At 41.3% G+C, this 12,610-nt stretch overlaps 1 protein-coding gene across 1 annotated transcript in view; it reads left to right on the plus strand.

Moving 5' to 3' along the window:
- Positions 1–12,610, plus strand: part of Vps41 (VPS41 subunit of HOPS complex) — a 139,699-nt gene that overhangs the window by 18,716 nt on the left and 108,373 nt on the right. Inside the window, exon 3 of the mRNA XM_038333530.1 lies at positions 8,462–8,566. Coding sequence (XP_038189458.1) covers positions 8,462–8,566 — 105 coding nt within the window. The remainder of the gene's footprint in view (positions 1–8,461; positions 8,567–12,610) is intronic.

A 12,610-nucleotide genomic window follows, 5' to 3' on the forward strand; every position in this document is an offset into this window, starting at 1 on the left:
TTGGCTGGCTCTGTAGCTTTGTGCCTGTGCTATCTGTCACAGAATATAATGGTGAGAGCATGCGGCAGGGGACTCCGCTCCCTTGATGTCAGGTGGGACGAGAGGAGTTGGGAGAGGGAGCTAGAGAGAGAATGAATATGAGAGACAGTGAAAATGAAGCTGTGAGGGTCAAGGCCCCGCTCTCTGCAGACCCGAGTTCCTTCCCTTACACTGCTACCAAAGGTCTCTCACCTCAGTCTCCACACACTGCGGAGTGGCCCCAGTGCTTAGGCTGATTTATTTTGCTTTGTCTTTGTTTTCTAGTAGAGTTTCTGTGCCAGCAGGGTTCCCTTGGTCCTTCAGCACTCAAGGCCGCGACTCTATACCAGGGGTCTAGCATGGCAGCCCACTGAAGAGTGATGCAGAAGGACGGTGGCCAGGGCGGAGAGAGGTCAAGGGCGCTGTGATTATAGGCAGAGCTGAGTTGTGGGCCTAGAGCATTGGGACGAGGCTGGAAAGCAATTGCTTACCTTTCCTTCAGGCATCTTATGATTTCTTAAAATAAAAAAAATAGGCTGTAGGCTTAAAAAACATCAAGGTATCATTACCTTGATTTTGGTCATTGCTTTCATTTTAATGTTGCTCTTAGTTGTGGATGGGTATAGAAATGATTGTGTTGGCCGGGTGGTGGTGGCGCACGCCTTTAATCCCAGCATTCGGAAGGCAGAGGCAGGCGGATCTCTGTGAGTTCGAGGCCAGCCTGGTCTACAAGAGCTAGTTCCAGGACAGGCTCTAAAAAAGCTGCAGAGAAACCCTGTCTCGAAAAACCAAAAAAAGAAAAAAAGGAAAAAAAAGAAATGATTGTGTTGTAAGAAGCTGGGTGGGACTAATCATCCAGCGGCATCGGTATGCAATTAGCCATGCCTGCGAAGCATTAAGTCTCTGCTAAAACAGCCTTTACAAGGATTTAACATATGTCCTTTTTCATATAACAAGGTACATATTTTAACATAACGTTTTTGAAAATTGAATTTATATGGCCTTTGCTTTCTATCTCTGTTAGAAGAGGAGGAACAACATTTATAGAAATTTATCTAAAATGCCAGTTTACACTGCCTTCCCTCTGTTTCAAGCCTCCTCTTTCCCTCTAAGGGTAACACACCTTCTAGGGTTTCTATGACACCTGCAGTTGCTTTGGTTCCTAATCTGTGCTTTGGAGTGTGGGGATCTAATTGGGGAAACCTTAAGGAAGCTGCTTGCTAAACTTGGGTCTTCTGCTGCTACAGACGTTTGTTTTGACTGGTCTTTATTGGGTACCCACAGTTTTGTTAGGTGAATTCAGAACAATGAAAAGGCATAAACTCTGCTTCTAAGGATCTTGTGATCACCAGAGGATATTGGGAAGAAAGGAAAAGAGGGTTATGTTGGCTTTAGTGGCGGAAATTGTCCACCCGAATGGCATAGCTTGAAGATTGGTGAGGTTATTCCATATGGCTGGGAGGAAATGAAAAGCTTATTTGCTTTTCTCATTTTCCTCCTCTTCTATATATTCTTATCGCTTTCCCAATATAAAATAAATGATGAGAGTTGATCCTGTTTATGGTATGTGGCGTAGGGCATGGGAACCTTCACCTTGTTTTTTTTTCTCCTTGAATTGAACATGAAATTCTGGTACTACAGGGCAAAGGAGAGAGCAGGTTTATGAAGCCTGCCTGACTAGTGCATCTTAAGCAGTGCTCTTCAATTATTCCAGGCTCAACTTCTCTTCCCTTTCCTAGTTAGAGTATTTGACTGAGCAGTGAGGCTCCAAAACGGGGATTTCAGTTCAGATGATGGAGTTTGAACAACACTGAACAGTGGAATTTATTTTTATTTTTATGAAAATAGCATTTATTTCTATAAGAAATGAAGTGCACATTTGTTTTAGAGTATATTGGCCAGATAGCAGAGTAGTGATTTCCCCTCATATGTGACATAGGTCAGGTTGTCACCCCTGCCCATAGATGAAGAGTAGGAAGCTTGAGAAAGGTACTATTTGATGTGTATTCTTCTGTTTTTTTCCCCCTACCAAATACAATAAGTTTCTGGAGAGAAATTTGCATTGTGCAGGGTGTTTATGATGTCTTTCACCTGACAAGCATTCGGAAGATGCTTCCTGGGGGAGATGTTAATGTCTTTAACTAAGCGGCGTTTGACTTGGGCACCATGGGCTTTCTGAGTGATTTTGTTTTCTGGGGCAGGCTTGTACATTGCACATTATCTCAAACCCACTCTGACCTCTGTGGAAGCTGGGAGCTGCCGGTAGTAACTTCTTGCCACATGTCCAAGTTATGGCTAAAGTGGCGTCAGGCACTTACTGGGGAACAGAAGCCCCCGACTGTGAGTAACTTGCCAATGTGTGTTTTATGCTTTAACAGTAATGGTGTGGCAGGAGGGATGAGGTGTTTGTGTGGAGGGGAGTGATGGAGGGGGTGAGAAGACTGGAATTGGGGGCTGTTTTAGGGGTGAGGTAGAAATCTAGTGTAGTGGAAACTCTGGGGTCTATGAGGTTGACCTTTGTGAAGACTATTAGGATGGGAGATGTGGAGCCAGACAAAGCCTTCATTGGAGGGCCTGGGACACCAACCCAGCCACAAAACCTACCTGCAGTTTGTTCTGCCTGCAAGATGTGCTGGAATAAAGGTGACACAGAATTTGTGGGAATGGCCCACTAGTGACTGGTCCAACTTGAGACCCATGCCATGAGAGGAAGCTCATACCTGACACTCTCTGGAGGGCCAGGAACCAGAGGCTGGACAGCTCAGAGACCCAGGACAAAACCAAGCATGCCTGTCCAAAAAGAAAAAAGAAAAAGAAAAAAAAAGTCAATGTAGTGAGGCCTAACTCTATTCTGCTATACTCATAGACTGGTGCCTAGCCCAGTTGTCATCAGAGAGGCTTTATTCAGTTTATGGAAACAGATCTTGACCTACAGCCAAACATTAGATCAAGCTCTGGGATTTCCATGAAAGAGGGGGAGAAAGGATTGTAGGAGACAGGGGTTAAGAATACCACAAAAACACGGCCCACAGAATCAATTAACTAGGGCTCAGAGGGGATCACGGAGACTGAATGAACCGACAATCAGGAAGCCTATATGGGTCTGACCTAGTTTCTCTGCATATATGTTATTGTTGTGTAACTTAATGTTCTTGCGGGACTACTCTAACAGTGAGAGCAGGGACTGTCTCTGACTCTTTTGCTTGCTTTTGGAACCTTTTCCCTCCTACTAGGTTGCCTCGTTTAGCCTTAATATTGAGGGTATGTGCCTTGCCTTATTGTATCTTGTTATGCTGTGTCCAGTTGACATCCTGGGAGGTCTGCTCTTCTCTGAAGGGAAAAAGGAGAAGTGGATCTAGGGGAGAGGAGAGGCAGGGGAGGGGGACTGGGAATAGAGGTGGGAGGAGAGTCGGGTCGGGATATAATAGATGAGAGAAGAATAAATGGCTAAATAAATAAATAAACAAGTAAATAAATAAATGACTGACAGTGGACCAGGATCTAACCCTAATGCACGAACTGACTTTGTGGAGCACATTCTTTATGGAGAGATACCTTGCTTAGCCTAGGGAGCAGGAAGGGGGTGTGGGGGTGGGCTTGGTCCTGCATCAACGAAGTGCTGGGTCAAACTTAGTTGACTTCCCAGGGGAGGCCTCACCATCGTCTCTGTGGAGAAGAGGAGGGTTGGGGTGCAGGGAGGAGGAGAGGAGGGGAGTTGAGATTAGTATGCAATGAATGAATGAATGAATGAATGCATGAATGAATGAATAAGGTGAAAAGCAAAGGCAAGAAGGGAGAAATATGACAAAACCTAAAACAAAATGACCCGTGTAGGTATGAAGAATCCTGGTGACTTTTCTGTATGTTTGAAAGAGCAGGCCTGTGACATCTGTAGTAATTTATCAGTTCCAATTTTTAGTGTTTTTTATGATTTTTTTCACATTAGCAATATTGCTTAAAGGATGAAAATGTAACATTATTAGCATCCATACAACGGTCAGCATCCATACAATGGTCAGCATCCATACAACGGTTAGCTGCTTATCTGTCAGCAGCCTGATGGAAAGGCATTCTGTGACCACAGTTGTTTTGTTACAGGTCGTTGTCTTCATGCCACTTTCGTAAGAAGTGTGGTCACTGAGGCAGCTGTAATACCTTATATTATTGATGGAAATCAGAAATTATTCTTTCAGCTTCATTATGTAGTTTCCTTGACATATTTTGATCCTTTAGAAGGAGCTTTGGATTCATCTTTCTTATCAGATGTTCATCTTTTTATATAAATAAACTGCTGCTTCTATAATAGAAGTATAGCAGACAGTAATTAACAGAACAGCTTACCTTTTTAAAGAGATCTCATTCATTTCGTGCATTTGAGGGAGGGGCATTAGAGAGCGAGCCTAAGGCCTTAGCCCTTGCCTAACTCTGTGTCTCACCTGCCCTGTCTTTTCATAAGTTCCTTTTCTCACTCTAGATCTCCGCTACCCTTTCTGAAAGTGGTTCTTTTTGTTTGTTTTTGCGGTTTTCAAGACAGGGTTTCTCTATATAGAATCGTTGCCATCCTGGAACTTGCTTTGTACACCAGATTGGCCTTGAACTTTTAGAGATTTGCCTGCCACCTCTGTTTCTTGAGTATTGGGATTAAAGGCATACTCTGAGTCCTGTGTGCATGCACATTTATAGATATCATAGTAAACGTATATGTTCATAATACGTGATTTTAATTTGTTTCTGAAGCTTTGGATATAATAATCTATGGAAGTAGTTAGATCTGTTCCTTTAAATTATTTTTATGTGTTTGAGTTTCAAATTGTGTTTTGTTTGACATTGATTTCAATAATGCCTTTAAGAAATTCCTAATTGGTATGTTCTTTGTTTTCCTTAACAAATTATAATTGATTAGAAATATTAGCATATATCATGAGTCCTCTATGAAGTAAAGTATTGGTAATGAGAGACAATTTAAAATACAAATATTCTGAAATTCAAATGTCCTGATATTAGATTTTGATAGTTATTTTTTATATATTGAACTTGTAAGAATGAGTACAATTTTGAGTATTTCAGTTTTCCTCAAGGTAATTAGAGTTCTAGACAGAATGTCCTAGAGGAAGCAAACCTTTATTTTAGACTTTCATACCTATGGTTGATTATTGATTTGCTTTTTATTAACACTTGGTTTTTACTGTGGAAAGTTGAGCTGTATGAGAGCAGTTTTTTTTTTTTAAACACTGAGAAATTCTTTGAGGATGTTAGTGTCTCCCTATTGTATCCAGCTTTAAAACATTGGATATTTATTAAAAGGATTTGCCCCTAGTCAGATGTAGCTGATGACAGGAAACTAGGTAAAGCATTCATCTGATTAAATTTCCTAATGGTTCAGCTGCGGTGTCCTGGAAGGGGAATGGCATCTGTACAGAGCCACGGGTTGCCGAGGAGTGATTGCCCAGAGATGTTTTTACAGCTGAATCTGGGCTTTGTGTGATATCTCACCTTTTTTCTTAAGTCTGTTTAATGTCAGTTTTGGTTTAGAAAGTTAAAATTGAATTTAATAAAAAATAGTATTCAGAAATAAAAATTTAATTTCTGTATGAATAGGAGGACTAGAAAATGTCATGGTTGACACTTACTTGGTGCATGTGAAACTGGGGACTGAAATGACGACCTGTGTATTCTAATCATGTGCTGAGCTATGTCCTAGTCCTTATTCCGTGTTTTTGTTTTGAGAGGGTCTTGCTAAGTTGGCACTATTGGCCTTGAACTCAAGTGTAGTCCAGTTAGCCTCAAACTTGCGATTTCCCTGCCTCAGTTCCCAAGCAGTTGGGATACAGGTCTGTACCACCAACCCTAGTTAACATTTTTCCTCTGTACGTGAAATTCAAGTCTTTATTTGGACCATAACAGTGGTGCCTTGTATAAAATGTATTAATGTGTGAAACAAAGGTATTAATAAAAAATAAAGTAGGATGAAAATGTAGAATACTTTAGCTAAACTAATTTTTTTGTATACTAGAATTTTAAATGTTGAGAATGATACTAGTGTTGGTGCACAAGAGCAGGTGAAGTGCCCTGGACTTCACTGGGGTAGTCATCCTCCCGGGACACACTGCAAAAGGAAGGGCCATGGAACAGCTTCTAACAGAGGAAACCCTTCAGAACTTATTGTTATTTCCTGAAGTGATTTTCTCCTCTTAAGTTCAAAACTCAGCAAAAGTGACCCTGAAATGACATTTATTCTCAGATAGTGTTCTAGAATTTCATAGAATGGTTCAAGGATTTGTCTTTAATTAAAAGTGCTATACACTTAGTACGAGTCCGTGTTTGTTGAGAAATTGATTCTTTTTCAAGGGAAGCTGCAAACTTTTCTTGTATGGGTAAATGTCACTCTATTCATATCTTCACTTAGCTGCAAGTCAGTATGTGTTCTGTTCCACCAGGTTGTCATAGTAACACAGTTAACTGTCATCTCAACTCAGACTGTTGATGGTTTTATTTGTAGGTTTGTAGGATTATTAAAATTTAACAAAATTATTGATTTGCTTTTTATTAACACAGAGTTATTTACCATGAAAGTTCAAGCTGCACGTTTTTTTCTGTTTAATTTTTTTTCCAAAATTAAAGTGAAACTAGATATTAAATCCTTGTGATTAAATTTTTTTTTATTTAAAATGTAATATAGAGTCTGCAATAGCAGAATAACCTCTGTGAATTGTAGTTTTGACTCATTTCCTATTTCTTTCTTTTGACAAGGAGGCAAAGAAAAAAAGGCTTAGAATTCACCTTTAGCTTGCTCTTAAGTGAACATAAAGGATACCTGTCAGGAAAGCATGAAATGGTACATAAAGTGCCTAATACTGAGTTTTCCTTTTATTTATGGTTTTTGAAACCTTGTGGGAATGCTTCACTGAACTGTGTTGTAAAAGTATTTATTTTGGTATATTTATGTGAGCGAGATTACTTAGTTTTCACTTATAAATAAGGCAGGCAAGCCTTATTTACAGTAAGCTTCTCTAATGGTCCGTGGATGAGTGCTTTTATGCAAAATAGTTGGGAGGCTAGAATTAACTTTCTCATTGAGTGCACATTTGATGTCCACTTGAGCAACATGTGGCATCTTATTCTAAGGGCTGCTGTTGAGGATTCAATTTGTATTTAACACATTTCCCTTAGAACACAGCTCACCTGCATGACATCTAATGTTTCCTTTTGAGTGTCTCGTTCTTCCTGGTTTATTGTTTTTATCATCTTTCCTGTTTATTTTTTAAAGACTTGGTTAATCAGCTGTGTCATATTATATATCAAAACAGATCATTCTAGGGATATTACAGCTTCAGTGTGGGTTGATTATTTTTCAGTATCTTTTCCTCTTTCTATGGAATACTGTGTATTATACTGTGTGTTTTGTTGCTCTTGCTTCTCAGTCATGGAAAGTTAACATAACAATATGTGCACAGACCCTGGTAGAATACTTTGTTACTCAAAAGCAGGTAGCTTGTATGCTCTTGAGCTTAGGAATGTTCATTAGTGTTCATGAAATGTTTCTTTTAAATGTTTTATTAATATTCTTGTAACTGCGTGATGCTCCTCCCCACAGTCGTCACAGCCTGTTATTTCTGTCCTTGTGTCCTCTCCTCCCACAGTGACTCATGACTGACCCATACATCAGTAGAATCTTGTAGATGTGCAGTGTGCAACCTTGGAGGCTAGGCCTAACAAAGCACAAGGCTTTATTTTGTTCGCTCTTGGATGCATTCCCAGTGGGAGAAGCTGCGTGCTTTTGAGGTGTTCAGGCAGCCCAGGGAAAGCCTCCTGAGTAAGGAAGTGAGTCTTCCCACCAAAGTCAACACTAACCTGCCAGCTGCTGTGTGAGCTGCTGTGGGGCCGATGCCTTCTTTTTTAGAGTTTCATTCATGAGCATAATGCATTTACATCATATCCCTCCTCGCTCCCCACTCCAACTCCTTTCCCCATCCCCCTCTCAAATTCATGTCCTCTTCATATATGAACCAATTGAGTCCATTTAGCGTTGTCCACAGTGCATGGGTGTAGGGCTGACTTCCTGAGCCATCACAGCTCTTGGTTTGTGAACTTTGTCTTAAACTTACAAATGTAAAATTATACCTCTTTCAAATCACTATAGTGTTATAGCTATCCCGAATTTTTTGATTTGTAGTTATCATCATGAGGATAGAGAATATCTTAGATACTATACCACATAGTAAGGTTGAACATACAGTTATTTACAATGCAGTAGTAGTTGAATTTATTCCTCCAGTGAAACCGTATATGTAGTTGGCAAAGAGAAACAGGAATCTTAATTTATATCTATAGTTGTAGTCTTTAACACTGAATGAGGAAATTGTCTCTTGTTATCCGTAAGTACATTTTGAGTCATTCAGAACAAAGCCACATTGACTACAAAGTTCCTCTGCTTTTCATGCAGGAAGAGAGTGAAGAGGAACCCAAACTGAAGTATGAAAGGCTTTCCAATGGGGTGACGGAGATTCTTCAGAAGGATGCAGCAAGCTGTATGACGGTTCATGACAAGGTAATGAGCACATGAAGAGGATTGCACATGCCCAACATCTGTGTCCCTGTTATGGCAAAGGTCTCTCTGACATTCTGAGACTATTCTAGGTATTGAGTCAGACCCTCAGTCTATTCTTAAACAAAATAATTGTTTATATTATAATAGTGGAGGTCATGATTTCCCCCTTGCTCTCTTTTTCCCTGTGAGCCTGGGAGTAAGCCTTGGACCAACCTTACCTCTGATGTGTCCTTTGCTTTACTTTTTGTTGTTTCCTTCTCCAGCTGGAGTTTGTGCTTCAGATTTTATTCACTCAGTGCTTTGACGATAATGTCTGGTCTTTTGCTTTTACCATAAACTCTCTCCTGTGAGTCTCCTGCCTTCTCTGACTGTCACGCCATGGCTGCTGAACTCTAGCTAACTCCTTGTTCTTCATGGATGAAGACTGATCTTGCAGTTCTTCAAACTCACTTGCTTCCATTGAACTTCACTTTCTTTTTTTTTGTATTTTTTATTAAAAAAATTTACTTTTCATTTTACATACCAACCCCAATTCCTCCTCCCTCCCTTTCTCCCAGCCCCTCACTTCCCCTAACCATCCCCCATCCACTCCTCAGAGGAACTTCTTTATGGTTGTCTTAGTCACCATAATCTATTGCTGGTGAAGAGACACCATGACCAAGACAACTCTTTTCTTTCTTTCTTTTTTTAGTATTTGTTAAGATTTAATTTCTTAATTTATTTTTTAAAAAAGAAAACAAACTATCTTTTTTTTCATTATACATACCAATCCAAGTTCCCACTCTTTCCCTTTCTCCCATTCCCTCCCACCCCACCCCCATCCACTCCTCAGAGAGGGTAAGGCACATTGCTTTGGGAAAGTACAAGGCCCTCCCTACTATATCTAGGCTGAGCAAGGTATCCATCCAAAGAAAATAGGTTTTCAAAAAGCCAGTACATACAGCATGGATAAATCCTTGTGCCACTGCCAGTGGCCCCTCAGTCTGTCCCAACCATGCAACTGTCAACCACATTTAGAGGGACTAGTTTGGTCCTATGCTTGTTCCTTCCCAGTCCAGCTGGAGTTAGTGAGCTCCCATTAGCTCAGGTAGACTGTTTTAGTGCGTGTTCCCATCCTGGTCTTGACTTCTTTGCTCATATTCTCATTCCTCCCACTCTTCAACTGGACATTGGGAGCTCATTCCAGTGCTCCAATATGGGTCTCTGCCTCTGTTTCCATCAGTTGCTGGCTGTTTCCATCATTGTTCTATGGTGATATTTAAGACATTCATTAGTCTGACTACAGGGCAAGTCGAGATCGGGCCCTCTCTCCTCTATTGCTTAGGGTCTTAGCTGGGATCATCCTTGTGGATTCCTGGGAATTTCTCTAGAGCTAGGTTTCTTGCTCACCCTATAATGGTTCCCTCAATCAAGATATCTCTTTTCTTGTTCTCATCTCTGTCCTTCCTCCATCTTGACTATCCAATTCTCTGAAGTTCTCCTCACCCCTCCCCTTCTCTCCTCCTCTTCCCTTTCTACTCTTCCTTCTCCCTCTACCCCCATGCTCCCAATTTTGTCAGGCGATGTTATATGTTTCCTCTTTCCAGGTGGATTTATATATGTTTTTCTTAGGGTTCAAACCAAGACAACTCTTACAACAGAAAGCATTTAATTGGAGACATGCTTACAGTTTCAGAGGCTTAGTCCATTATCATCATGACAAAGCACATAGCAACAGGCATGTGCGATACTGGAGAAGTAGCTGAGAGCTACATCCTGATCTTCTAGCAGAGAGGTAGAGCCTGACCTGGCATAGGCTTTTGAAACCTAAAAGCCCAACCCCTAGTGACATTCTTTTTCCAATAAGGCTACACCTCCTAATCCTTGTAATGCTACTCCCTGGTGACTACACATTCAAATATAGGAGCCTCTGGGGGGTGGGCGGGGGCTTCTTATTCAGACTACCACACTGGAGCATCTCCCACTGCCAGGGCTACATTAGAGATGATTTCAGTAGCTGGAACTTGGTGATATTTGGCCTGCATCATTCTGTCTTCAAATCTTCATGTTCATTTCCACACTCACATAATTCTTGAGTGTGGTGTCCCAGTCTCTCTTTTATTTTCTTGTTATTTGTCCTGTGGAATCATCCCGAATGTGCCGTCTCCATCTCCATCTTTTTATCTCTTTAGTCGCAGTCTCAGGTTTGAACCCATTGTGCAGTGCGCAGTAGTCGCGGGCTGCGGCTCCTCATGCACTCCGGCACAGGCCTGCTTTTATAAAACTCTGCAACCCGTCGTCCCTCACTCCTGCTCTCCCAGGTCACCTGCTCTTTACTCTCCGAAGATGTCATTCTCTTTCCCCTGCCTTCCTCTCCCCATCTCCTTTTGCTTTCTCTTAGATTTTTACAGCTACCTTAAACTCATGATTTTGCTGCCTGGACCTCCTGAATGTCTGCATTACTGATGTGCACCGGGACCCCCATGCAGTCTCATTTCTTTAAGGAAGTTAAACAATGATGCAAGGTTGGTCTCATTTCAGAGTCCATACCCATACTTACCCGCAGGAGATTTTCTTCTTCCAGGTCAAGGGTCTTTTGTCTACTTTGGTTCTTTATCTCACTTTGTCCCTTTCTTATGTATTTACTAAACCATAGAACATACTTAATATGAGCATTAGGTAGTTGCAATCTTCTTTAAGTATTTATAATTTTTTTTATAGATAGCCTATTTAGGCTGTTTCAGATAAATGCAGTCATAGCTTATCTGATTTGTTTTGCCAGACTTATCTTACTTACATACTGTTTAGAAGTTCCTATATGTCATAACAGGGATCAATACTTTACTTTTTTACTGCTGAAGAATAGTCTGTTGTATGGTCAGCCATAATTTCTGTATCCATTAGCAGGACTGGTGGACATTTCGCTGTTTGCTGATTTTAAGTTGTGTGTTTCTCTTTTCAAAACTTCATCACAGCTGTCCTTTTAGTACCATCTTGGTCATTTCTGGTGTTCCCCGACATTCTTACTAAAACTGGCCCCTCTATGTTTCATATTGTTTTTGCCAACATGCTGAGCTCTCAGAATAGCATGTGGGCTTTCTAGGTGCCTCTTCCCTTTGTTCTTTTTATTGGAACCTTAGCACATACGTGTTGGGATTATCTTCTTTTTCTTCTTTTTTTCTAAGCGTGTACCTGTTTTGGGCTATGTGATCCCATTTTGATAGCATCACTGTCTTCTGTGACCTAAGCCAAAAGTGACCCCTTTGCCCTTCCCCACAGCCATTCCTCATGTCTTGGTGACTTTGTTTTTTCTGAGCTTGAGCATTGGCTCTCGGCTTCTCCTTCCTGCATGAGGTAAATGGGGACTCATCTGGTTTTCCTGTCTAGACCCTTCTGCCTCCTAGTTGTAGGATATTTTGTTGAAAGTACGGAACTTTTTAGATCCTTTTGTAATTTTCGTCATTTACATAGAAGCTGAGCTCTTCGGTGTGGTATGGAAGGCGCTCTAGGATCTTGCCTGCAGTGTGCAGTTGAACTCCTGTGTCACCACTGTTTGCTGTGGGTTTGGGACTGTGGCAGTAATGCTTTGGCCTTATTCGGCACATTATACTCTTGCATGGATTCTGCATCCAGCTTATGAGCTAGACTTCTCGCGAGCTTCTGCTAGTTCACATTCACCATCTCTCCCAAGGCTGTTGCACCTCCTGTGGACTAGTCTGCTCTCTTTCATATTTGTCTTCTCGCTTCTCTTCCAGCCCTTTGCCCACGTAGACCTCCAGAGAGTCTGAGCTGGTCAGTCAGTCTTCTCCCGCGAAACGTCCTGATTCCTGATGTCTTAATGATTTGGTCCTGTCCACCCTGCTTTCCTCCACTTCCACCTTTCATCCCTCTGTAATTATTCAGTGCGCCTTGTTAGTCAGCCTTTCCAGCTGTACCGCCTGCGTTTCCTCTTGGGGATGCATTAGATGGATCTTTCATCTGTAAAGCTGCTTATAATTTCCTGTCCTTTGTTATGCAGCTTCATGTTGTTGAGCAAGTTGTTTCCACTCTGGTCTTTCTTCCCTG

The sequence above is a fragment of the Arvicola amphibius genome, chromosome 6, assembly GCF_903992535.2.
Source record: "Arvicola amphibius chromosome 6, mArvAmp1.2, whole genome shotgun sequence".
Classification (NCBI taxonomy): Eukaryota; Metazoa; Chordata; class Mammalia; order Rodentia; family Cricetidae; genus Arvicola; species Arvicola amphibius.